At 46.4% G+C, this 27,005-nt stretch overlaps 3 protein-coding genes across 6 annotated transcripts in view; 2 read left to right on the top strand and 1 right to left on the bottom strand.

The window, feature by feature from the left end:
• The window catches only part of LOC106744230 (facilitated trehalose transporter Tret1-like), a 4,743-nt gene extending 3,477 nt beyond the window's left edge, over window positions 1–1,266 (top strand). For both annotated transcript variants that reach the window (XM_014618809.1, XM_014618808.1), the window contains one exon: window positions 315–1,266. The gene's annotated coding sequence lies outside the window, so the exon portion shown is untranslated. The remainder of the gene's footprint in view (window positions 1–314) is intronic.
• A 1,936-nt stretch (window positions 1,267–3,202) lies between these two features.
• On the bottom strand, window positions 3,203–26,842 carry LOC106744309 (DNA replication licensing factor Mcm6). Of its 3 annotated transcripts, none has more exons than XM_014618973.1 (12): window positions 26,674–26,842; window positions 26,414–26,506; window positions 6,574–6,717; window positions 6,161–6,425; window positions 5,851–6,053; window positions 5,567–5,765; window positions 4,934–5,464; window positions 4,491–4,796; window positions 4,096–4,429; window positions 3,899–4,021; window positions 3,660–3,799; window positions 3,203–3,568 (listed from the first exon to the last, which is right to left on the bottom strand). In XM_014618973.1, the coding sequence occupies exons 4-12, from the start codon at window positions 6,203–6,205 to the stop codon at window positions 3,452–3,454; spliced, it is 1,998 nt and encodes a 665-aa protein (XP_014474459.1). In that variant the 5' UTR covers window positions 6,206–6,425; window positions 6,574–6,717; window positions 26,414–26,506; window positions 26,674–26,842; the 3' UTR covers window positions 3,203–3,451. The 3 variants fall into 3 exon arrangements, with proteins under 3 accessions (XP_014474459.1, XP_014474457.1, XP_014474458.1); XM_014618971.1 differs by lacking the exons at window positions 26,414–26,506; window positions 26,674–26,842 and adding exons at window positions 6,858–7,114; window positions 7,360–7,557; XM_014618972.1 differs by lacking the exons at window positions 26,414–26,506; window positions 26,674–26,842 and adding exons at window positions 6,858–6,978; window positions 7,360–7,557.
• Window positions 7,392–11,789, top strand: LOC106744163. The gene is made up of 3 exons (XM_014618658.1): window positions 7,392–7,436; window positions 10,023–10,297; window positions 11,157–11,789. The coding sequence occupies exons 1-3, from the start codon at window positions 7,392–7,394 to the stop codon at window positions 11,713–11,715; spliced, it is 879 nt and encodes a 292-aa protein (XP_014474144.1). The 3' UTR covers window positions 11,716–11,789.
• Window positions 26,843–27,005: the final 163 nt, after the last annotated feature.

Raw genomic sequence — 27,005 nt, 5'->3', positions numbered from 1 at the left:
GGGGGGGGGGGGGAGGGCAGATAACGATGTGAATTCAACAGCGCAGTTTGCCAGCACTGGAAATCGATCCTTTTTTTCACGAGGTGCACAGATTCGCTCGCAAGAACCCGTATAACCTGTGTAAACGTCGTTATCTTACTTGCAAATTTCACGACTTCCGATTGTTGGTCGTTCTTTTGTTCTTGTCGATTCGGTGAAAAAACGACCGCGTCAGTGTGACGTTAACTCGATCGGGCAGAAGCTCGTTGGCGAACCCGCGGCCGAGAATAATGCGAATTTACAGTGTGTCGGTGGTTTCCGAAAAACTGTTCCAGGAGGATCGTTCATGCGGAATCCATCGTACATCCAACGTGCGTTAGCTAGGGCACCCATCATGGTAGAGCAAACTAGCATGACCATCTTTTTTTCCCTTTTAGGCAGGGTTAAATACTGAAGTATCTGAGACTGATAGCTTTTAATTAATCGTAAGGTATTTATTCATCGTCTTGGGCCGGCATCGAACAGGCAGAGAAAAAGAGAAAGAGATTCGACATTATGTCACGTTCCCCATACATATATCCAGGATTGAGAAGTAACGCGTTACTTGTAGCGTCGTTACCATTACAGTTGCTTTTTTTCAATAATGATTTGGTAACGACGTTACATTTCTCACCAGTAACGGTAACGGTTGCATTTTTGGGTGACGAATATAATCGTTATTTTTATCGTTACTTTGCATGCATACATATATGTATAAAACGGCAGAAGCAAATCCTAAAAGAGAAGCCCGCAAAACGAGTCACGGTAACGAGTTACTTTTCAAAAGTAACTTTCCAACCCTGCATATAATCCGTCGTCGTTTTGACGTGTCCCCGGATCTGAAATTTACCGCAAAGAATAAAACGCTGATGGAGGAGTTCCTCGGAGAGAAGAGAAAAATCCTGTTCGGTGCGGCGCCTCACGGCGATTAGGAACACCTTTCAAATCCCTTTAAGGCAGGGTGCAAAACAAACGTCCAACATGATATAACGCTTACGATTAAACGTTATTGAAGAATAGCGCGTGCCACGCGAGTACCTCGACGCAGATACCGCGCACGCCTATGGCCCTGATGCAAGAAGGATTTAGACGAGCACTGTGGCATGACTAACTTATATTTCCCTTTCAGGCAGGGTGAGACACAATTACGTTATAAGAATAGCGGCGAGAATATAACTGGCCCAAATTAGAGTTAAAGAAACAACGTTTTCACGCCGTATTTACGCGTGTTAGAAACTTACCGGAATACCGGGTAATATGCGCTCTCGCAAGTGCTCGCCGACGATAAGCGGACGTCTGACCGGCGCGCGAAGGATTGATAGCTCTTCCTTCCTCCCCCACGGGATATCATTTCCGACCGGCTGACGGTATCCACCTGATACGTGAGCGACGACAACATCCACGTAGCTACGTTTGACAAACAAACAACCGAAAGCGCATAAGTGGTTCCGCTTACTTACGCTCGCGCGTAAGCTCGAAATATCACCGTCGGTCATTCGTTTCTTTTATCGCACGGCTACGCCACGCGAGAGCACTATAATTAATAAGCTACACCTTAACTCGAGTGTCAAGTATGTTCACGCTATTGCACGACTCTCTACATGTCCCTTTGAGGCAGGGTTTAAGACTACGCATTTCGATATATATATCGAGATTTCTACAATGTAGAAGTTTGCAATATACGTTAACAATAAAGACTCACCGTTTTATCCGTATTCGTGTGTGCTTGAGCGTAGCTACTCTCAAAGAAGAAAAAGATAATTTGTTCCTCGCACCCTCCTCCTTTCCCAGTCGCGAAGTTTCGTACGACTCGTTCACGGAGAAAAGTAATTTTGCCGTTGTAGCGATATCACACGGTTGCTACTGTGTATTCGTCGCGACAGCAATAAAATTTAATTGGCACAACCAAATTAGCAGATTACTTATAATTCAAGCAAAAACAATCTTGTTACTATGATATTCTGCTGAATTTGAATTTGTCTTTAGGACACGTTAATTTGCTGTTGGAACAAAATAGTGTTTTCCCGCACTTATTAATGTGTTCTCGCAGCAAAATAACTTGTAGATTCAATTAGTGTTATTAACCAATCGTTTTGCCGTCCTATAGTAACTGATAAATTTTGTTGCGGCGGAAAACTTGTTGCAAATTATTTTTCTCCGTGTTCCACTCGCGGATCTTTTAGGAGAAGGAACCGAGGTCACGAGGTCTTCATGAAGAAATCTACGTTTCGCGATCGGCAGCGCTCTCGCTGCCCCGCGTGCTCTCTCGCTCTCTTTCTCGGCGAGCCACTCATGCGAACGGACGCACACACACACAGAAACGCACGCATGCACACGGTGGCGCGCAACCCCGCAAGACGGAGGGATGTTCGGGTGCCAGCGATCGCTCGAATATTGGGGAAGCGTCTCGCGGAGCGGACAGGGTTGGCGGGCAGATAGCCTGCGTTCAGCCCTACCACCGTCCTCGTAACCAACTTCGGAGCCGTCGTCTTCGTTACATCGACGGACGATTTCTCTCTTCCTTGTAGCCGAAGTTGAACGCGGGACGGGGGTGCCAACGAACGGAGATGTTTATCCTTTAAATTCCTCGCTCCTTTGTACGTTTTATTCCACACACATACACGAGTGTGGAGTAAACGGTACGCGAATGTGGCTCCGGTTCCGGTGGCTTTCGGCTGAAATTTCTACATATCGACAAAGAAATATATTTAGCAACTCTCCAAATGAAAAAAAACATTCCAAGATATATCGAGAAATTTTACGAATAACGTCGGATTCTTGGTAAACGTATTTGCGAAAAAATATTTGCGTGTGCCTTAAGATTTAAAAATCCCTCGCTTTCGTGATCGTTGCGTGTGTATTAATTTAGACACACTTGTAAATACTTATCTCGATATCACGGCAGCGACTAAACGACGTCTGGCCCGATACTGAAGCTATTTAATTCAACGTTCTATCTGGGGCCAGATTGTTGATTTCACTTTCCGACTCGCGCATTAAAACGCGCGGCAATTAGCACGACTTACGCGATGGTAATTAGCATACTGTTGAAATGAGTCAAGAGTATTCTGCATTTTAATAATAGTATTTTGTAATGTCTATGATCCTTGTAAAGAGTAGCTGAAAAAGAAGTAGAATTATAGTCGTATTTAATATTTTTATATTTTATTTCTTTTGCCTTTTTAAGAGCAGAGTATTAAAAAAATTATGTTTACGTTGAATGTTTGATAATTTACTATGTGATTATTTACTTGAATCTCTGTCACGGTAGTTGAAAAAATCTTATAGAATCTACAGAATTTAAATAAAAAATTGACATTAAATTGACATTGGTACATATATATAGTTTCCTGCAAAGTTCGTAGATCGTCTTTCTTCGTCAAGGCACTTCAATTATCGCAACATTAACATAATGCATATACAATGCGTAAGATTACATATCCATGACGTAATTGGGATGAACAACGAGCAAAGGATCCTCCTCGTCTTCCTCGTCTTCTGTACCTCTTTTCCTCAAGTCAGTCGTCGTCAGAGGTATTATAATTTGATCCTGAAAAGAAAAAGAATTTGTGCATACTGTAAATTACGAGACCTAAATAAGAGTGCGACTATACATTATAATCAAAGATGTTAACACATACATTGTATATTAATCTGTCGATAAGCTTCTCGATGAAGTTTTTCCGGTCCATCAACTCTTCCTCCGAATCGATTTGTTCTTGTATCTGATCGAGGTACCATGCCACCAATTCGGACTTCCGTATACCGCCCTTATTGTCATCTGTCAGATAGCGTACGTCAATTTATAAGAGAAATGCATAATGATTAAAAGAATCCTACCGATATCTACTGCAATGCTTATCGTTGCAATAAAAAGTACCTTCGCTTTCGGCACGACTCTCCTCGCTTCTCATGTAAAGAATCAACATGTTCGACAAGTTTTTGTACACCTCGAAGGACATCGTTAATTTCTTCTTCGGCGGCTCGTACGTTTCGTCGCCGGCTGAAAAATCACACGAGTATAACGACATTGTGAGAAAACGCTGTAAAACAGCGAGACAAGTTACACGAACGTACGAGTCGGAGGCGGTGCATCGTTATTGCCTATCGCGTTAAGAGCCTCCATGAGCGGCGGTGCTTCGTCGACGTCCGCCTCTGCATTCACGTTGTCCATGCCCTCTTCGAGATCCACATCAGGCTGTTCCACCGTAATTATGCTCTTCTGTAACAATCGCTTCGCTTCTCTCACGTGCTTCACCGTCACTTCGTCCACGCATTCGAGTTTCGCCAGCGCTTCGGACAATCTAACCATGCTCTCTAACTGTCTCACGGTCACCCTCCACTTGCCGCTTCCGCTACCGGTTCTCTGTCTGAGAGCCGTGTAATTGTTCACCAGAAGCTCGGCAGCTTCCTACGGAGAAGATTTGACAGCGTTATCCAATGAATAACTTAACCCTTACAATGTGTCTTACCTGATTTAGAACAGGTTTAAAATGCTTGGCGAAATTTATGTATCTGATGATCTCCTCTTGCTTGTACACTATCTCAAGATTGTCCAGATTGTCGCAATGCAAGTTGATGATCCTATTGGCGATCCCGCTGTCGACGATTTCGTTACATTCGTCCAGCACGACGAAGAACAAGTCAAATCTCGACATGATCGGTGCGGTTAACTGCACATTCTGCTGCAGCGACTTCCTCCGGTCGTATCGGCCGCCGATGGGATTCGCCGCCGCTAATATGGATGTCCGAGCATTTAGGGTCGCCCTTACACCCGCCTAAAGATATATTCGTACGTTTCATTAGTAAAAATTCGTACTTGTTTACTCCGATTTTTTAATAAATATTAGATTAAAAGTAAAACATTCGACAATGGTTCCAATAATTTGGACGCTCTCATTGTATCTTCGGGTACCTTGGCTATCGAGATCGTCTGCTGCTCCATAGCTTCGTGAATCGCGACCTGGTCCTTCAAGTCCATCTTGTCGAATTCGTCGATGCAACAGATACCGTGATCCGCGAGCATCAACGCGCCAGCCTCGATGACAAAGTCTGCGGACTCCTCGTCTCGCACCACCGCGGCCGTTAAGCCGGCCGCGCTCGACGCTTTCCCGGACGTGTAAACCGCCCGGGGTGAGATGTCGGCCACGCACTTGAGAAACTGTGACTTGGCGGTACTGGGATCGCCGACGATGCAAACATTGACGTCCCCCCGTAGAGATGTGCCTTCTTCCGTGGTCTTGGGCACACCGCCGAAGAACATGAGGATAATTCCCTTTTTAATCTCGTCGTTACCGTAGATCGCCGGGAACATACTAGTAACTAGGTTCTCGTATAATTTTTTGTCCCGGCTCATCTCGTATATGCGATTCCACTCCGCCTCCGACATTTGTTTCTTCATCATTTCCTGCGAGATTTCTTCCATCGCCATATCTGTGCCTCCAAACTGTAACGAAGGATATGAACAGATCAAATAGATGAATATGCGGTTTTCTTTTTTAAAAAGAATACACCTCGCTCTTCGCATATTCTCGTTGATTCCACTTACTCTCAAGCTCGTAGCAGTAACATTGCAAGCGAGGAATGCCGTTTTGTATGTTAATTCCCTGACACCGAGTGTCTTGAGGCCACTTACTCCCTCTCTTTGCTCATTGTTCCTGTTTCTCGGTCTAATTTCTGCCTTGGCGTTTGGCAGAGACAATGCTCCCACGTCTGGAACGACTATGAGAGTCCCATAGAAGTCGTATCTAAAGAGAAAAAAGTTCGTTTAAAATTAAAATATTCTTTCAAATATCACATATATATCAATATATTTCATCTTCAAATTCTTACCTGTCGCCAGCTTGTACAAATTCGACCATCTCTGCTCTTAGAATAACTTCAACAGAACGAGGTATGGCTCCTCTAGGAAGTTCAGCTTGCGTTTCTTGTATCCTTACTTTTTGAAAGTCTATAAATATCGAGTTATCCACATCCAGTAAAAAACGACGTCTGTTGCTACATACCGGATTAGAGCAGATTGTCGGATTCGTGAACTGAAAAATTAATTGGTTTTTTAATAACCAAAGTAGCCTATCATAGTTTGTGTGATTAATCGTCGTTAGATTTATATCATAGATGGCAAAATGAATCTTTTTCTCACCTTAAACTGTTGCTCCACATTTTTAATGTACGCGTTACAGTCCATACAAATAAAAGTACCAAGAACCAACTCGGGATGAACTGGATGCGTTCTCACCACTTGTCCAGATATACGAGTCAAAGTACCCAATCGTGATGTGTTCAGATCTCTCAGCTTAAATCTACCAGGTACATCGACAAAACTAACATAACATTCCTTACTCTTTTCCAACTCCCCTATATCTTTGACAAAGTTGCATACTGCTTGACATAAGAATGGATATATCCTAGGAAACAAAAGATTATTTTCGTTAGTAATTTATAGTATACATGATATGACATATCGCATGTTGTAGTAGAATCAATTATGTTTTATATATATTACATAGATATTAGAATATAATATTATACTTTAGTCAAACATGATTATACAACCTGTAGTATTCCTCTATTATGGTTCCAGCTAGAACTTGATTGTACGTTTCTATATCATCAAACGATATCTCTAATGTACAGCGCTCTGGGCTGATGAGTTGTTTAGCTGGCTCCAAATATTTGATCTCCCCATCTTCCTTATATCTGTGACAGTGATACAATATACAATAAATTTCACAAATAAATTACAGTCCAACAATATCATTAATTTCAACGTTTAACTCAAGTAAGTTTGAGATATTTTGAAATGCTGCAAAAAATGTAATTAGTATAAAATAACTTACTCCTCCAGGAAATCTTGAAACAATTTTTGACACTTGACCCCAATCTCATCGCGCACTTGTAACCGACCTGTTTGTGCGGCATTAACGTCCATTTCTTTGATTAATTACGAAACGGCACTATCTACATAAACCGATAAAATTAAAGCGCCTAATACAAAACGATGTCAATGGAGATTTGGCGGGAGAAAAACTTCAAGCTTGTTTTCCAGTATCCATCAAAGCGAACAAGTTTGCTCTTTTCAGTTACGTAGGAAAAACTGTAGAATTCAGGACACACCAAATTATAAATTTTCACGAATACAATGATATGGAGGAAAAAGAGAAATATTTCACATTTTTATAAAAATAAGTATTTAATATAAAATCAAATACAAAAAGACGTAGAAGAAATTGAAAAGATTAGAATTCCTTAATTTTTCTGCATAATGTAATAAGTATTTAATATAAGATCAGAAAATATAGAAGAAATTGAAGAAATTAGACTATTTTAATTTTTTTGTACAATGTAAAAATGAGTCGATTGGTTTCACTAGTATGTCTGATCTATCGTTGACTCAGATGACATTCTCATTGGTCACGGTAACCTGTACGCCAGATAAGAATATTACGTTCTCAGTTCTGTATTGAAGCCAGTGGCGGCTCGTAGCGGATGGTGTGTAACTAGAAAAAATAACTTGGTCGCATTTCGGACTTGAGTAATTCCGCTAGATGGCGCCAAACGGTCCGTTAGTTGCATTTTTCGGCGGATAGGCTATTAGTCTAAAATGTAATTCTAAAATCTCCGCTATGAGCTTCCACTGTCTTTAGTGAAAAATAGAGTACATATGCAAATATTAAAAAGAAATTGTATAATTTAATCACAGATCAACTGTTATTTTCAAATTTTACGAGCTGAACAAAAATTAGAAGAATAATTTTATTTTCAAGTTACTGTACGCGTGGATTGAATGTTGTCTATTTTTCGTGATGGGGAAAAATAATAGTTTAATTTCCATGCATATGTTATTTACAGTATTATATTAACACGTTAACTTCCATTCCAAGTAGACGTGTATTGATTATCTTGACGAACGTCAAAATGACGTTAAAATGATGTCATCATCATTGTACTTTTAAATTGATCATAAAAACGTCTAACTGATGATTAAATCATTCTAAAAGGAGAAAGAGTGCAGTAAATAAATATAATTTAGAGTACATATCTTTTATATCTCGTTTCATTTGTTTCCTTATTAGCCATACAGCCCATTTTAGATACAATTAATTAAATATATTTTTACACAATTTAATAAAAGACACAGTAATATCATAGTGCCAGTTACCAATGACTTCCACAGTATGCAAATGTTAAAGATTGTCAATGTTCTGCACATGAAACCTTCGCACTGCAATATGTACATCACAATTTCTTTGTTTTCTTGTATAAGATTCACTTCGCCGGGCGATAAGAAATATTTCGAGACCGATGTTCGAGACTGGTTTTGAGCCTCGTTTAAGAAGAAACGCGTTGCTCCAAAGCGAAGCAAACAAAAGAAATTTAAATGAAGCAGAAGTTACGCAGTATTCGTCGGGAGTGTCCTCACGGGACAAAAGGAAAGTTCTTAATAATACTTTGCGATTTGTGAATAACGCGTACGGTCTTGACACAGAAAAGGGGGAAAGCGTAGAAATCTTTGGAGAGGACAGAGGACGGGAATACACGCTCTACGCATTTCCTGGCCGAGACAAGACTTGGCTCTTAAGCGGGCCCGACGGCGCGCTGTATAAATGGCACGCCGACTGCGTGCCGCCGTTTTAGTCCTTTTTGCGAAGTGGAAGGAGGATGGCCGTCGTCCGGAAAATCGGTATTGTTTGCCTGGTAACGAGAGTTCCGAAACAGCGCGCGTTACGAACATCGCAGCGAAACGTCGCGGCGAACGAGCAATAATAACCGGCGTAAATGTGTTAGGCTCAAATAACGATTACGCTGCGATGTATTTCATGGTAAAGTACGATGCTGTGTTTTGACAGCAATTAAATGCCATTAACGAATGTGTCGACGAAACGAAGCGAGGATCGAGACCGGGGTAATTTCGTTGAGTTCAATCCCTGATACCGTGATTGCGACCGAAATTGGCTTCTCATCGGTGTCTTGTTTCACTTAATAGCGAATGAACGTAATTAGTTTATATTCCATATTTCCGTGATATCCAGAGTCACGCCCAACGGAATCATATAGGTATCAATCTTTCTTTATTTTGTGTACATGTCAATTAACTCTCTACGGTTCCGTATCGGGCTGGACTCGACATGATATTTCGTTCCAGCCGGTTCTACGTCATTTTTTGCCTGCTCATTTTTTCGACCTCTCACGATATGCCGATACTTCAGCGAGAACCCGAAAAATGCTTGCAACATGATCACTTACAGCATGCATTTTAATGCGTTTCCATCATATTTAATTACATGCTTGCGGATAAAATCTATCGCCTTGTTAAACTAATGAGCCTATTGTACATTAACACGTTGACTGCCACGGAACTTTTCACGATTCCGGTCTAAGAAGCCAATTTGATTTAATCAAGTAATGAAGCGACGAGATAACTCGTAGTTGGCGTCCTGGGCAAGTAAACAACCTACGAGATATCTCGTAGTTGGCAGCCAACGTGTTAAGACATAAATAATTACTAAAATGCGGATATGCAAATAACCCGTCGAGCATCGACGGGAATAGCTGAATGCACGTGGATCCGCTGGAACGGAGCGTCGGGAGGCATAGTTCGAGAGCGCCGTGAAGGGTTAAAGTGTAATTTAAAGTACGCCCCCGTGTAAAGGGAAGCTTCATGACGTTGAAACGTTGCCAACGAAACTCCGGGCTCGCCCGATCGATCGCCATATTCGTCACTCGGCGCGTTAACGACTTAGCTTTTTTCTATTTCGGCGCGAAAGCTCCGACGTTTATCTAATAGCCTCGACGAGAGAGCGAGCGACGGTGCCGTGAACTTGGCTACCGAGCCGAGGTTTCGCTTGACGGGTGCTCGTGGGTGCATCGACCCGCCGGGTACTAAAACGAATCTGGCATTGTGCCGCCGCTTTAAGCGCCGATCCGCATAACGGCACGGTGGGAATGCGTTTCCGAAAGGCGGACGAACTAAGCTAACAGACGTCCTCCCCGTGCAAATGTAGGTGACACGCGTCTGCCTGACGAACGCCATACTGACGGCCAAGGCATCCACGGATGCGGCGGTTGCACCGCGCCCGTGGCATAGTTATCTGCCGGTAGCGAGCACGCTGCCACCGAAACATCCGCAATACGTCGTCCACGTCGATCACGCGATCGGCAATGATCTGGAGCAGCCCGTATTCCCCGGAGACTCGCGGCCGGAACGCTCGAGAGGACTCCAATCGGCGTCGTCCTCGAGCAACCATCAGCAGCAGTCGCGGACGAACATCCTTCAGAGGTACGAGCGATCTACTCTTTCTCTGTTAGGCGACGATTTTATTCTTTTTTTTATTCATTCAGTTAACGGCAATAAGGCTCTTTCTTGCATTCACATTATTTAGTGAGAAAATGTTACTATTAGCTGATATTTATTGGGAGAGTAGCTGTTAGCCTATAAACAAATCCTATTCATTGAATGAAACCCACCATACGATGATACTCAATATGAAATATATTAAACGAATAAATTATTCTGGATAACGCGTGAAGTCTGAATAATGTTAGTAATTCGGGACATATTATAAGACTGAGTATAAATATATAAATTTAAAGAAAAAAGAAATACAAATAAGAAATATCCTCTCAAGATACAATTGAACGTGACGTAATAATTCCAGCTGATAGTCATAATATGTAAACAGCATTGCGTCCTTCGTGCAATATTTGGCAAGGCGGAAAAATAGTTTGAAAATAACGGGAGTATGGGTTATGCACGAGATACGTTTGATTGACGTAAACGCGATCTCGGAAACGTGGTAGGTGATTTTAACTCGGGAGTTTTCCCCGACGAACGAACTTTTACGGTCGATCTCCCTTTGGCGGAAACGTCACGGCAACGATCGACGCAACTTTCTTAATTTCCAACGATGAATTTCGCGAGACCGGTGAATCCCGAAGGGAAAATTTCGGAGATGAAATCGTGTCGGGGGATGTAACTGAAATATCTCTCGGTAGATTCCAAGACTTCTCGTAAGTAGACGGGATCTTCAAGCAGATACTGACTGACTCGATACACATCTCGAGACGAGAAATCTCGCGATATCTCTCCCCCTCGCAGATATTATACTATATCTCCTTTTCTCGGCATTCGCGGCGAGGTTCCCCACGGAAATTCACCACGACGAAGTTCGGCTTACGGCGGAAGTGCCGTCGAACGCATCGCCGTCGCTATCGCCGCCGATGAGAGCCACAACGACGACGGCGAAGACGACGACGAAGACGACGACAACGACGGCGTTATCGAGACCACGAGGTATCCGGGAATATCAGCGCGACGTACCTCGACGGTTCTCGTATCAGGATATCGAAGAGCTCGACGGGTACCTGACGGATGACCTGGATGACGGTAAACTGCCGTATCGTGGGAAAGCTGAGTCGACGTATCAGCGTCGCAGGCCGCAAGACATAACGACGGCCATCAAGGCTCTCGATCGCTTCCTGAACGAGGCTCTGAACGCCGACAGCTACAACAGCCAGCTACATCTACCGCCCAATCCTGTTTTAGCCCTCGTCCTGTCCCGATACGGGCGCTACGTGCCTGGAACGCGAAACCCCCGCGTGTACGCGAACACGGCGGTGAACAATATGCACAACAACAAACCGTTCGGCATTTACAAATACGAGTGTGACGAACAGCCCATTTATGCGGTGAGATAACGCGCTGCGATTGTAACGATGAATTCGCCTTTGAAAATGTCGTCGCACAATAACGACCCAAGTCAGCATTTTGATGTTACTTTGACGTTCTCAATGAATAGCCTACCCGAGTCGAAATTTCAATTCTACATTAATATAAAATAAGAGTAAATTGTATTATTAGAATTGAAATTGAACCTGTTGTGCTATTTTAGTGCTTCTACACTGAGGGAAATTATAGTTATTATCAGTTTTAATTACATATTTTTGTATGGTTTTAACTGCAAAAATAGTAATAACAACATGCATGAGTTATTGTCACTGACACTATAGTAAAAACTTATTAGAAAAAAGATTCTGACTATTATTCTTTCACTATGATGATTATATTGTATTGTACTGTAGAATTAAAAAGGTCGAAATTTCAAGTCGGGCATTGCGAGATGAAAGTCGATGGTATGAAAATTGAATTTTTATAACGGATACTTCTCCTCAAACGTATAGTACAAATATCATAATGTAATAATAAATATAATAATAATATGTAACGTATTTGTATATAAGAACACGTGTGATGGATGCTCTGGAAACATTTCTTCCGCGAGTCTGAATGTCGTTACGCCCCGAGATTGATGAACTACTGAAGCTCGTATCAGACGACGTGCTGCAGATTGAGGATCGCGAATTGGGAATTGAAACTGAACCAATCGGGTAATTTCAATCTTGGTCCGCTTTGTCCCGAGATTGATCGAGTCCCACAATCTCCAATTCGCAATCCTCTATCTCCCGTGCGTAGTTTGATACCGGCTCTAGCGAGAGACCGTCTCGTGCGTGCGTAGTAAGATATTTACCGACATCGCCTAGCTGCGGGAGTATTCAATACCCTTCAATACCTTCTTGTGAATCATTACAACAAAGCGCGTTTGTTTCTGCTCGCAGCAACCGGAGATCCTCGATTTCACCTCGGTTCACGATAGCTTTGATTCGAATTCTCTCTCGCAAAGCAGAGGACAAAAAGGACAAACTCGCGACCGATTATAACTCACTCAGGTAACATAAAAAAAAAATGTACGACTTTTTTTGGCACACAGCGGGGGAACACCAACGCAACGATGCCGAGAATCCGTACCTTCCAGCGTGGGACGTTCGTTTCTCCGGCGCGCGCGGCACTCGAATTCAAAAATATCCCCCGTACCTATCTCGCCCACGGTGTAATTTGTCCCATAGCCGTTCACAGAGACATAACGACGCCCATCAAGGCCCTCGGCCGCTTCCTGCGGCGGACCCTGAACGACCGTGTAGTCGCTCCGCAGCGCAAACTGCGTCCGTCGGCCAATCTCTCGCGTTTAAACGCTGGCTGCGCCTAGGCGCGAACGACGCGCTAATGTATCCGCACGTTAAAAGCTCACCTCTGCTCGGACGGATTCGCGGATCAGGGAACACCTGATGCGCGTGCGAGAAACGCGAGGGATTTTCGACAATGAATTATTATTACTGTATACTCTAAGGGGTCTAAACTTCAAAAGATCAAATATATACTCTACTCTCTCTCTCTCTCTCTCTCATGTGATTTAATTCCCTGAACGTAACTCACGGCCGAGATTTTCCGACGTCACCATTAGTCGACGGACCGAAGAGCCGCAGACGATTCTCGTCGACATCGCGTCAGAGTTATAATTGTCTTCTTCGCGCATCGGTCGCGCTGCAATTAACAGAATGAATCCTTCGAGTGTGCTATTAATGGGATCCCCCGACTTGCCGTCGAGATGTCTGCTAGACGGTTAATCGATATTGCGCCGAATTTATCCTTGAACCTATTCACAATCCGATTTTACGGCGGGTTAATTGGAGTAGTTGGGGAATCCGCTCGAGAAACTCCGATTAAGCAGTAAACTACTCTCATTACATCTACCTCTCTCGCTCTCTCTCTAACCCTCCCCCCCCTCCCTCCTCGCCTGTCTCCGTCTCTCAGTAGGTGTTCCTTACTGGACTTCATTTATCTAAACTGCGTATTGTGATCGTGTTCTTGGAAGGTAGACGCGCAATTATAAAGCAATTACCATCGATATTGCTCCTAATTCGCCGGATGCGCATTGTACCGCAACGGGGCGACAACTACGTAAGCGAGTTCTACCGAAATATCAGTCCGGGGAGCGGGAGCAGGTACGTACGTGCGAAAGGAAAATAGACAAGCCGACAAAATTCCAATTTGCGCGAGAATTTCGCATTCATCTTCGGCAAATACTGGATCGCGCGGCAGATTGGTTAATATCATGCGCGTCGTGATTAATATATTCTAAACCCGGCGTACGGCGATGTTTAAATTTACATTACGTTGCGTGTGTGTGCTCGACCGACGCCGGATTATTTTGCAAATAAATTTTAAATTAGATGACGAATATGCAATACGTACGTACATATACACACGCGTTCGCGCGGGGACGTACGTATGTTATCCGGATATACGTGAATTTCCATTTGCATCGGCGATTTAGCCAATAAATATAAATACATATACGCCCGTTGACTCGCTATATACGTATGTTTTCATTTGCATTGCTGATACCGGCGGTAAATTCGGATGTCAGCGAATGCGGAAGTCGCGCTCGAGGAGCGCGCTGGAAACAAGCGAGCGAGTGAGCAAAGCCGCGCGCCAGAATTACCAGCCGTTTCAAGGAGCATCCGAGCTAGCCGGTGGAGGGGGCGGAGGAAGGAAAGGTAAAGGAAAATATCGCGAACTCGGCGGCGTTTTCGCAGGTCGTTCAATTTCGCCGACGGAAGCGCACGTCCGCGAGATCATAAAACGGACGGCGGGGCTCTTAAGTGACGCTTGATTGCCCCTCGTCCGCTGGGAAAGCAGATTGTCAGAGAATCGTGTTTTCCGTTAACGGCGCGCGCCATCAGTTTCACCTGAGATTTACGGAGGGCGAAATCGGCGCGCGGCTTAATAACTCGGCTGATACCGCCACCTGATATATATATACTCGAGATTAGTCGGTAATACGTAGCGAGCGCGATACCCTTTCGATTCTCTCTCTTCGGGAGAGTAACTCGCATCCGTATTGGATTATCCGTCCGTTATCGATTCGATGCCGGAACGCGAAGAAGACCGGGCGAGAGGTCGTCGAACTCTCTCTCTCTCTCTCTCTCCCCCCCGAGAAAGAGAGTGCCGTCGTGAAAGCAGTCATGGCAAATTCTGTTACGAATTGCGCCGGCGTTTCCGCGACAACGAATCGCGACAGCAAGGTCAAAAATATAGCGCGGTTTTGCGCAAAGTACTCCCGCGCCGCGAGAACCTGCCCCTGCATTATTTAAATCATACGACAATGATGAATATTTTATGCCGAAAGTCGCGCGAGGCGGGCGGGACGACGAGGGGTGAGACAAGCGCGGCGTGTATACGCGCGGAATGCAAACGCCGGGCAAAACGGGCCTCGTCACGGTCTCGCCGCGCGCGAATATCGCGCGCGTCTCTTTTCTTTAATAGTCAGAACGATATCCGCAAGAGCAGAACAGATAAAGCGGCTCATTCATCATTCCGGGCAGGACGTGCAAATTTCCTCGCGTTTCTTTTCCTCCCCTATAATTCCCGCGCTCCTTTAGGCACTCCGCGTTACGAGCGGCGGTAGGGGCCATGAGAGAAAAAGAGAGAGAGAGAGAGAAACTCCGCCCGCAACTTCGGGGTTTCGAATCAAACGGTGATGAAAAAAGGCGACGGTAAAGCAGTGGGAATAAAATATGAGAAATACGTTCCTCCTCGAGGCATACGATTCATTTCGCCGATCCCCGCCGAACCCCGCTTTCGCGCAGCCACAAAAAGAAAAGAAGGAGGCGAGGAGAGAAGAAGAGAGGCAGACCCGAGAGAAAAGCACGTCGTATTAACTCGTCACGTTAAGTTTTCTTTCTCGCGTGCGCTCTCTCTCTCTCTCTCTCTATTTCCCCCTTTCCCTCTTCCTCTCTCTCGTCTTCTGAAAAATCCATCCTCCACGGCGTACTTTAGATCCGTGTAATTCTCGCCACTTTGCATCATGATCAACCGACGTAGCACGCCCTCGAATAACGATCGTTTGAAATATAAATATACGCCTAATGGACGGTCGAACGCGGAATATTGTAAATTAATACGCGATTTATACATGTCGACGCGTGACGCGCAATCACATATTGAAGAACGTGAATAAAGCATGCTATGTGTTACATTACAGGTCGCTCTAGTAATATATAACGTGAGGAAAAAAAAGAGGGGAACGATATTTACAGGAAAAATCGCGACCGATCGCGTGGTTGCGCCCACCGTTGTGCAACCGATTCGATCTTCGTCTGTATCGCATGGCAGCGCGATGCGAGCAACGATACTTTAATGGGTGCATTTCAGGGAGTCGGTTGCGTTCCGGGCATCAACTGTGTTGCCGCCTTATCAAATTCTCATACGAGCTCCCGGGGAATCGCAAAATGACGGAACACAAAGCGCCGTACATCGTGTACATCGTATCGGCGGCTGTGTTGCACCGCAACCGTGCGTACCTTTACCTGCTTGCTGCCAATACCGATCAACTCCGCATCGATTCTCCCCTTCCCCCCTTCCCGCTCCCTCTTTCATTCCGTTTCGCCTCCTCCCCCTCTTCCCTCTCTCTCTCTCTTTCTCTCACTCTTTCACTCTCAGCTCAGGAACGGTGACCATTGAAATTTCGATCGGACGGCTTCGATACATCGTTGGCTTTTCAAAGCCCGGGAGGATCGACGTCCGATTTGTCTCCGAGTCGCGCATTTCGTTCTACGTTCCCTTCGTTCGGTCGCGCCGGTGTATGAATGCGGTTACGTGCATCCACCAGGGCCGGTTTAAGGTTTGTCTCCATCGCCGCAACCGCAAGGGACTTTGTGGACGGAAAGGAAGACGCGTGGTAAAAGTTCCGGCGCTTAAAATTTTACGCAGGATTATTCCCGCCGTCTCGTTTTCGCCCTGTTCTCTGCGTGTCATTGAATATTCCCCACGTATACATGAATCACCCAACACCCGGGATAATCGAGAACTTTCGTCATTTCTTCCATTTGTGTTCTACCAACTTGGATTTCGCAAATTTCTCTCAAACATTTTAATTGGATATGTAAACTTCTGTGCCGCGAAATTTGTTCATTCATGCATTAAATATCCTCGTAATTACACTTCAAATTGAGGCTGTCCTGCGGCAAAAGTTACATAAAAAGTGGGCGAAGTAAACTTTCGCCATTATGTTCGTATCAAAAATGTATATATCACGGGGATTCCCTTGCTTCAATTCAATCATTTATAGTTCCGGAGTCGCTATTGTTTCGTTCTTTCCACGAAGGAAAAATCGACTCCAACTTGCAACCAAGAAGCCGACAAAACGACCGATGGGAACATCGATATTTCTGAATTTACATAGAGATTTTATATAGAGATCTATCTTTGTATATGTGGTTCTGCAGGGGGCTCCAAGATAACATCTACCATCCCTGACAGTGCAGCCGTCTCTGTATCGGCCTCCGTGGAGGAGCCGGGGCGGCCGATAAATACGCGACGAACAAAGGGTAACTCGTCGTGTGGAGCCAGCGATTTTTGAACACCGACAATCTGCGACGCGTACCTGTTCGGCAATTCATGCTGGTTTATCCGAGGCATCGACGCGCAGCCAATCGGCGGTGTGGGAATAACAGATCTGTCTAAACGGCGTCCGAATTCCGCGTCGCAAAAATGGCCGTTTGTTCTTTTTCCACTGTACCGCGCCATTCGTCGATATCGCGGCTGTCTTTCGAAGTCGGTCTGTTAAAGGGCACGCGAGGCAATAATGCGTCCAACCGCGCGAAGGAAATTTCACGGGGGAATAAATAGAAGGATGATAAATCGTTAACGCGTGCGCTCGATATACTTCGGTTCAGCTCTTGACCCGTTTGTTCTATCAGTGAAAACAGACAAGATCCACCAATTGAGATACCAAACGTCGAACTATGAAGCCCCTCAATTACGGCACATACTGATATCGCAATTGCTTTTCGAGAGGTGAAACGTAATAATATAGACATTACGCGGTAATATAGTAGTAAATAGTTTCTATGTACGGCGAAATAGATTCCCCCTCGAGCGACGATACAACGCACGTATAATTGTGCAAATTGTCATTAAACCGTGACACATGCAATGAGTTGCACGTGATGCAAATTGCGAATGTAATACACCGCGCATGTTGAGGCGACAAAACAGACGTAATGGGGAGGGATTGCAGAAGCCGATGCTAAAAAAATATTTCTCGCGAGATCCTTTCGATATCCGCCGGCAAGGTCGACACACTGTAGTGCAGCGAATTCGGATTCTGACGCTGAAGCGACCAATTAATCCACTCGCGCGACAAGACAGATGTAATGCCGCCGGTCGTCGTCACGTAAATATCGTCGAAGTTTACGCGCCCGTACGTCACCGTGACTTTTATTACGCGACTCCCCTCTTCTCACGGCCAGGAAGGCGGCCGGAGAGAAAAGTCCGCGAGGTCTCCGCGAAGCGATCCGCGTACAATGGCTATGAAGAGAGTGGAAATAAACTCGAGATTCCATACGTGACGCGGCCGAGTAGCCACTCGGTTTTAGCGCGGGCACACTCGGCGCACGCCAACTCAATTGCGAGGGCGATGAAAAGTACTCCGTTCCGGGGGTGTTGCGCGAGGGTAGGTAGGTAGGTATTCGGGGTGCTAGCAGCGATGGAGAGGACCGTCGGCTTCTTCCGCGGTTGCGGTTACGACAACCTAGTCGTAGTTCACGCGGAGAATGAGAGTGTGTCAGAGAAGGGGAGAAAGGGGGGAGAGGGGAGAGAACGCACCTCGAGTTCGCAGTAATTGCTACCGTGTTTATAATTGTTGCCCTCCTCCGTCGCTCTTTGTGAGGAACGGCTCTCGAGGTTAGCCGCTCCTTCTTCCGGTCGCCCTCACGCGCGCCGACGACCACCACTCCGACTGGAGGCTGGGTGAGCCTCTTCAGCGACTCGTGTTCGCGATATGGAGCCAGACGGAAAATTAGTCCGCGGGTGTAGTAAGCGGAGGCGGCAATGGCTCACCCTCACCTCCGCGGGGTGGTTTAACGCCGACGAAGAAGTTCGGCCCCCGGGGAGAAGCGGGGCCGCACTTTATTTCCTCCCTGTCTCGCGCCTCTCTCGAGATGACGCTCGCTCTTTCTTACGATGGTGTACGAGCGCAGCAACGAACAGTGTATAATGAAAATTAACACCGTGTTGGGTGGGCGAACTGTTCGTTACTTCCGCGCCACCGTCGTTTCTTTACCACCCTGCTGATGTGGGAAGTTTGACGGCGATATAAAACGCGATCGAAATTTCTTACCTTTAATATTCGACGTAAAAGATAAGCTAAACGGAAGCCGATGAAATAATCGGCTTATTTCCCAAAGTCTTTTCCTGGTTACCATTACTAGTCGTTATTACGTAGGCATAACATATGACAAAATAGTTACGCAACGACATCGTAACGATAACGACGCGTCGTTAAAAGTATAGAATCGGCCTACAGCTCCCCTTCTCGGATACATCGATATTTATGGTTAAAGAGTCTCTCTCTTATAAAAATTATTCCAAAACAAATTCTGCCATTGGACGTCAGTTTCGAGGCGCGTCGGAAAAAAAGGGTATGCGAACCGTTTTACAAACGAGAGCACCAGGCGCCGCCGTGAAATTGGCGGCCTCGCGAATTTATCTGTCTCGACGCGCACGACGCGCTGAGTTATATCAAGATTTATAACGACGTCGTGTCGAGGCGGGAGGACTCCCGAAGACGTCGGACGTCGACGCTTATTTATTCGGCGAGGTCGGGCGGCGCACGAGGACGCGAACTCGAGTTTCCTGTTCCGTCGCGATTCGATCACGTCGGCCCACGTTACCTCTCGTCGTCGGAACCGGCCGCAGGAACCACTTATATTCGTGTTTATTACATCGAGATGTGACGTCACTTCCTGAGGGTGGGAGGACGGAATAACCTCATCATCGTATCCCACAGACACGGCGGCGATGGTGTCGGTGGCGGAGACGGCGGCGGTCTCCCCCCCCCTCTCTTTTGAATAGAATGGATCCGCGCGCGTCGCTTCTCTCTTCCTCTCTCGTAGTCTTCCGCCGCCTCCTCTTCCCTCCCCCCTTATCCTCTCTTGCGTCTCCCTCCGTACTCGGCAACGTAAAGCACTCGCTCTATCCTCCGCTATATGCGCGATGCTTCGAGAATTTCGTCCGAAAGTCCCGATACCGAGCGACCGTCTTTGACTCGGGGAGCACTAGGAAGAGCGACGCTCCTCGACGGAGGTCGAAGGGCGAGAGAGCCGATGTCGTCGAATGAAAAACACCCGAGCTGACTTCCGCCGGACGAGGGAATCCGTACAGGGTGGAATAGAAGGCGGGACCGCAGATGGCGAAGTGCGAATTCGTCGCTCGATCCGCACTTTGCATAAGAACGACGTCCCCTCCCCGTCGTCGTCGTCTTCTTCTCCTCCTCCTCCTCCTACTTTTCCTGCTGCCTTTATCGTAACCTTTTTGTATTCTCATTTTGCGCCTGGCTTGAACATCTTCCTCGAAACGTTCGATAACTTCCATCGGATTCGGTAAGGGAGGAGCAGCGTCGGAACACATGGCGCAAAATAGTTGGTTGTATATGCAATAGAGGAAAGAAAGGTAAAATGAGAAGCGAGTAAGATGATTTGCTAATTTTCCTAAGCCAATAACGAATAACGAGTCGATGCTCAATTCATTAAAGGTTTTTAATAATGATAAGTAATCTGTCGTATTTTGACTTCAATCTATTAACGATGTAGATAATATAATAAGAAATGCACTTTAAATACAATCATATATAATTTTGTGATATTTCTTTATAAAGAATTGTACAGTTATAATATAAATATCGACGAACCTTAAAGTCATCATCTTACTTCCTTTCCCCTATACCGAATTTCTTTTCGCATCTCACGTGCTCACATCATCCCCGCCTATTTCAAAGTCCAGTTCCGGTCAAAAAATCATCAAATAATTATAGCAGACTTCGCGTGCTATATTTTCGGTGCCGCTATTTTGATAATAACAAGTTGAATCTTGCGGAACACCGTGTGTACCGAAATCCAGGAAGTCGATTATATGTCGGTCAACGGTATCGCTTGGTGGGTAGACCTTGACGGGGGCTGCTGTGCGTGATAAAATTTAAAGGCGACTATACTTTTACGGACACACGGAGTAACGTGCACGAGATGCGATTCTGCACGGCCACAATAATCTTCCGCTTCGCTGGCCTCTCCGGCGCGATTTCGTCTCCTTTCAGATGTAAATGCATTTCCATCGCGAGAAAGACCGGATCGCGCGGACTCGCGAAGGAAAATAGTAAAGTCGCTCCATCATCATTTCTCTCGTGACGACGCGCCGCGTATGCAGCTACTTACTTCACCATCGCAGACGCGGGGCTGCACCGTAAGACGATCGCTCGCGGCTATACCCATGAATCTTCACGCTACATACCGGAAAGGCATGCGCGCACACGAACACGAGAGAAAAACACACGAGCTGCTCTCCTATTGTCGGAATTAGACGGTCGTCCTTGTTCGCGTAATGTAGGCGCTTCGCTCAACTGATAATTAGATGATCCTCGGTGTCTGGTGAGTGTAAAGAGCGCACCTCGGCAGCGCGAGGACCTCGGTAGACCGCTCGAATTAGACGACCGCTTAGGGCCGCTCTCGCGCGTCGAGTGCTCCGCGAAAGGACCTGAGAAGAGCCCGGCTGAATCATGATCTTCATTTCACTTGGGCGGCGAACTTGCGAGCATAATGCTTTCTCGTACGGGCAGACCTCGAGCGGGCAGACCTCGAGCGAGCATCGTTACGTACGCAGAGAGAGACTCGCACGTGTAATTTTCGCCGGAGACGCGCCAGGTGCAGGGTCGTCCGGATGCACCGCAGTCGCGCGGTGTTCGCGCGCAACCAGCGGCGCGGCGGTAACGGGTGAATAGACTCGGAGAATAAGCGGGATATTAAATTGAAACGCGAAAATCTGCACGCGAGAACGCCGACGTCATCTTCGCTCGCCTCCGTGAGGCCATCGCGAGATCGATTTATCACAATTATGCGTATTGAGAATGGTTGATCCGTAGAGTGCCGGATCTTCAGTGGCGATATTAAGGGGATCCTGTATAAATGTATTATTTGCTGAAAAGAAATACTCCCCTAAAACTTTACTTAACTATCTAAGTAATAAATGTGAAATGTTTGCCTGCGCGAAATTGAGACACGCATACAATGTTAACAAACGCGGGAACATTATTTATATTTTATTTTTCTTATTAATGCTTTATATTTCTTCGTCAGTCCAGCTAACAGAGGTGCACACATGATAGAAAATGTTATAAAAATATTTGAATGTGTGTACACGCGTTTGCACAGCAGTTTGGTCATATTTTCGCAAGTGAAACAACATCACGTAAAATGTCACGATTGCAAACCACTTATTACAAGTCTATATGGTAATCGTTTATGACAACAGTAAAATGACAAATTTTAAGACATTCGGCATCACAACTGGTAATCGTTTATGACAACAGTAAAATGACAATATTTAAGACATTCGGCATCACAACTATAACGGAGGATTCAGGAAAAACTATAAATATCTTTATCATTCTCTTATATATCAAATAAAAATGTAATAATAGGCCAATATTCACATCATGTACTGTCACTTCAACTTCTGTCATGAACAGTGGCTCGCAATCGCAATATTTTTATGGAACGCCACTTCACTTGCGAAAATGTGTCCACACTATTGTTCAAACAAATAAACGCATATCGCACGGACATTTCAATAAATTGCCTATTGCTACATTTTCCAAACAAAATAGTCAATAATTCTGAAACTTGTGTATAATGTCTCTATATTAGTCCTTAATATCACAGTAGTTTCCTAAATGTGATTTAGAGGAAATTAAAAATAGAAATTAAAAATAGGACATTAACCTCCGAGAACACGTACTAAAAATGTCGTCCTCGGTTGCGAATATTTCAGCTCTCGAATTGCCAATCGTTTTCTAACTCAACAGACGTCTCGATAGTATCTCCATCAATGTGCGCGTGAAATTTAAAAGGATTCCCGAGAAAATGGACTACCTTTCAAGAGGCGCTCAGAGTTGCCTTCTTCGGCGAGAGGTTTTCCCGAGCTCGCGCCGCCGCGAGATTGCGGCTCTCCTTCGCGCATATTTGCACTCGCCGGGGCCCGCTAATTCTAACCAGTTGCCGGGGAGTAGTCACTCTCGCGTCCAATTACCATACTTCGCAAAGGACGTGAGCACGTTTTAACTTCCATCGGCGATGGAACACACCGCGGTCGGCCAGCGCAGCTCCGCGCGCGCGAGTATCCTGGACGCCGACCTGGCGCGGCCGACGATAATGCTATTTAACGTGCTGGCGGCGCGAGTGCAAAGTGTCGTACCATTACAGAGCGGCGGACGCGCCGCTCCATTAAGCGGCATACGTTTCGTGCGCCGGAATAGATAGAAGCGAGAAGTCGGCGAGGGCGGTTGGAAGACCGAGGGGGCGGTGGTCGGCAACATTCGGCGAACTGCGCCTTTAATTAAACCGAAAGAGCGACGTGTATTGTCATTCTACGCGGCGGTCGCGATATGGCGGCGGGTCGCGCCAGCCAGAAACTGCTGCATTGTGCAAGCCGCGTGTCGCCTCTCGGCGGCCAGTTATACCAGTTACCGGGGCGACCCGGTGGTGTACGTGCTCTCGCGCGGAAATTTGCGTTTCATTCGCGCGAGACTCGCCCGGTGAGCGCAGAAACGGGCAAAACCGACGTAACGAGATCTTCCGCTCGGATTGCACGCGGCGGGAACGAGACGCCTCCTGCCGTTCGTCGTCCTGTCGCGCGCGCGTTGCGTCTTTCCCTTCTTCCACCGTGACGTCCTTTTGCCGTGAATCCTCGACCTTGGTGTCGCTCCGCGCTGTTAATTGACAGTCGTCGGTTTAATCGCTACTTAATTACCCCGCAGCCGGGTAGAAGTTCTAATTATCAGACGCCCGTCCTGTCGTATTCTTTAGATCGTTTAGATGAGGTGGCGATGCCTCTTGGTGGCGCGGCGCTGAGTATAGTTCGTCTCCGCTGGCCGTAGTACCGCGCACGATTTGGATGTGCGAAATTAACGAGGCGCTAGTAATTCAGCGAAGGTAGGCGGGCAGGTAGGTAACGCGCCTTCGCGAAGTACTCGCGATAAAACGGACCACGGTGATAATAGCTATGAAATTTTTTTTAATTTCCCCCATTTCGCTACAAGGCCACGCCGAGATAAAAACGCGGGCTTTCGGAGGAGGTTAATTTCAGTGATATTAAAAAATCACAGAGCGTTCGCACGCGCGCGCGCGCGACGCCGGCGAGATTTCGCGGAAAATGAATCAATCCGCTCGTATCATTCGCTCGCATCAAGCATAGATATTGAGGTTGAGGACTCTGTCGCGTGACGGGGCCGCGATGCAATTTCATTCAATTATCTCTTGTATTGCGAGCGATATTAATTATATCGCCCACATAGCGACACCAGACGCGGTACAGCTAGCGTAACTGAACGCAACGAAATTATCGAGGAAGCGACCATCGCTGCCCCTGCAAATAGCGTCTCCCCCGGTCTTTTTTCAGCTCCCTTTTTCGCACTACGCAGCACGAGCGCGGACGTCCGGTTCGCGATACCATCGATATTAGCGCAGCAGCGCGCGAGGCTTCACCAACGGCCCGTGTCAATCGTCACGTGTGACTAGCCGCGAGACTCATTTCCGTGCACAAATGGCAATGAAAATTGAGCTGGCAGAAATTACACGGATATTACACCCCGGTGTGGAGCGGCGCGGCGAGACACGTCGACGCCCTCGCGCGTCGCCGAAATGCGATTTCTATGAACGACCGAGTTTACGAAGAAATTATATGGAGCTCGTTCGGCGGTCTCTCTCTCTCTCTCTCTCTCTTTCTCCCTCTGCTTCTCGCTTCCGGTCTCAGCGCTCGGGTCTCGTCATTAGGACTTTACAAGCTCGACGCGGAGTCGCGGAAAGGGCAGCTTCGGAAGGCCGAGACGTGCCAAGAATTGCGACTTTCTCGGCATCTGTTAGAGAGACGAAGGGATGCGCGCGAATTTAAAGCGTCCGTTATACTTTCCACAAGCAGAACCGGGCATACGTCTCCTCTCTCTCCCTCTATGCCGCCCCGTCCTTTTTCCCCTCCTTCTGGAACACGACCCAGTCTAAGCGAGTAAACGAAATCGTGCCGGGCGAATAAATTTCCGCGGCTCTAATCACGTTGCCGCTCAAACGCGCGTACGAATGGCCGAATTACCATCCGCCGGATTACTCGGAAACTTTTCTCTCGGACGCACGCTTAATTCAACAGTTTTCGCCAATCGGATTTCACGCGGATAATTACGAGCTCCGGATCCGACGAGGCTTTCCGGGCAGATCGCGCTCGTCGTATCGCCCGTGCGCGACCCGTTCGCCGAGTTCCGCTTGATTTATAGCGGATGTAATATAATAATAATAATAATAACAATTGTTATTATTATTACGATTTCATCGCGCGATAGCATCATAATGAGTCTCGTACACTCGGCGATTTGGCACTCGCGCAAAAGGATACGGTCCTGCCGGTATCTCGAATTAAACGGAGCGCGCGGCTCGTCGCGTTCCAATGGGCCAATCACGGCGCTCGCGATTCGATTATGCTAATGCCCGCCGCCCGTTCTGCGGTTCCGCAAGATCGGCGTAATCGTCGTTAACTTCTTAACAGCGCGACCGATTATCCGCGCGGGGATGGCGTTACGGGGACTGCGATATACAATTTAGTCCCGGGAACGTCGATTTTCGTCCTTCCGACCTTACCCTTCCCGGCCCTCATCACCCCCCCGGTACCGACACTCCGGCTTCGCTAGAAAATAGTTCCGTCGTTCGTTAGCCGAACGGATTCCTTTTATCCGCGCGACAGAAGGGATGTTGCTCGTCGTAATTTCCGCTCGCGGATTCGCACTTCGACATTTCACCGCGGCCGAATTAAAGCGTCCGACGCCCACGGAGGTGCTCGGAATTTTTGTTAGGTCGTTCCTTTCGCGCGCGTCCGTTAAAAATCCGATGAAATTGTTTATTAAAGTCTTTGACGCTACGCTCTCGGTCGACGCGTTTAATCTCCATTTTAATAAAGAAAGTAATAATTAACGGTGGGACAGAGCGCGGGGCCGCTTGATAGTTTCCTTCAAGCTGCAATGAAACAGATAAAGTCCGCGGCAGCTGGGCGAGAGCGATGCATGTGTGACGAGCATAGTCGTAAAAGAGTAATCTGGGAAAAGTGCAAAGAAGAACGTGAAGACGCGACTGAAATTCCACGTCGACTCCGTTAACGTTTTCCCTTGTGCATTAATAACAGCTCGCGTACAACGGGCACTCGCCGCGTGTAACAAGCCGGCTAAATACAATTCCCCGGCTGTTTCAAACGTCGACGTGCCGAGATACTTCGTGAACTCTTTGCAACTCGGCATATCATTAGTACGTTAGATCATACTCAACGTTTAAGATTGACCTTTTCCTCATGGTGATCCAGACTTCAGGAGATCAAATAGAGACTCCAAGATTACATTCTTCAATTTCAGGTGGAATTTGCCAATGTCCGTTAAAATCGAAGGCATCTCGCGTAACAAATGATTCGACGTACCTGGAAATACATGACGCATCGTTGTCCACGTCCCAACGTCCCGCGTCTGCTCTGTCCTGGTTTCCCGATTCGGCATCCCGACTCCTGGACTGACTTCGAATATTCATGCGGACCAAAAAATTCAGTTCGTGCAACCGAATCCGGTGCGAAAACTCGGTGAAGAGAAACGATATCTCTGTCGCGACCGAAAACGTCCATCTTGAACATTCATGGCTGCGTTAAAAACTGGGTCGAGATAACGGAATTGACCGAATACGAACCTTCCGCAAGAATCTTTCCATCCCTGCAACCGAGTTTTCGTTTGATCCCCGGGCAACAGAAAATCGGTTACACGAATAGAGTTTTGTTTCTCGCACTTGTGGCACTGAACACGCGTAAATACGAAGCGATCGCGACAGAAACGCGCGTATTCAACCCGATGAGAACATGATTGAATATTTCAACGGTCGACGAAGTATCGTAATCGTCCGATAGGAATAATAAACTAACCAGGGTGAGAAAACTTCCGCATTATAAAGTCAGGCTAGTGTGTAAGCGCCATCTAGGAGAACAGACGTGCTCTTTTGGAACTACTATCGGTAACAAACTATCG

The sequence above is a fragment of the Dinoponera quadriceps genome, unplaced genomic scaffold, assembly GCF_001313825.1.
Source record: "Dinoponera quadriceps isolate SergipeBrazil2010 unplaced genomic scaffold, ASM131382v1 scaffold707, whole genome shotgun sequence".
Taxonomy (NCBI): domain Eukaryota; kingdom Metazoa; phylum Arthropoda; class Insecta; order Hymenoptera; family Formicidae; genus Dinoponera; species Dinoponera quadriceps.
The sequence above is the reverse complement of the archived record's forward strand: the minus strand, read 5'-3'. Positions and strand labels throughout refer to the sequence as shown.

What these genes read in the sequence shown, in the direction of transcription:
- LOC106744309 (XM_014618971.1), bottom strand. Translation starts at nt 6,949, where the DNA reads ATGGACGTTAATGCCGCACAAACAGGTCGGTTACAAGTGCGCGATGAG. An exon ending in TTTCAAGATTTCCTGGAGGA is followed by an intron (nt 6,718 to 6,857) that starts GTAAGTTATTTT and finishes TCACTGTCACAG; the next exon opens with ATATAAGGAAGATGGGGAGA. An exon ending in CGATGCACCGCCTCCGACTC is followed by an intron (nt 4,022 to 4,095) that starts GTACGTTCGTGT and finishes GTGATTTTTCAG; the next exon opens with CCGGCGACGAAACGTACGAG.
- LOC106744163 (XM_014618658.1), top strand. Translation starts at nt 7,392, where the DNA reads ATGTCTGATCTATCGTTGACTCAGATGACATTCTCATTGGTCACG. An exon ending in TGACATTCTCATTGGTCACG is followed by an intron (nt 7,437 to 10,022) that starts GTAACCTGTACG and finishes GTGCAAATGTAG; the next exon opens with GTGACACGCGTCTGCCTGAC. An exon ending in CGGACGAACATCCTTCAGAG is followed by an intron (nt 10,298 to 11,156) that starts GTACGAGCGATC and finishes ATTCGCGGCGAG; the next exon opens with GTTCCCCACGGAAATTCACC.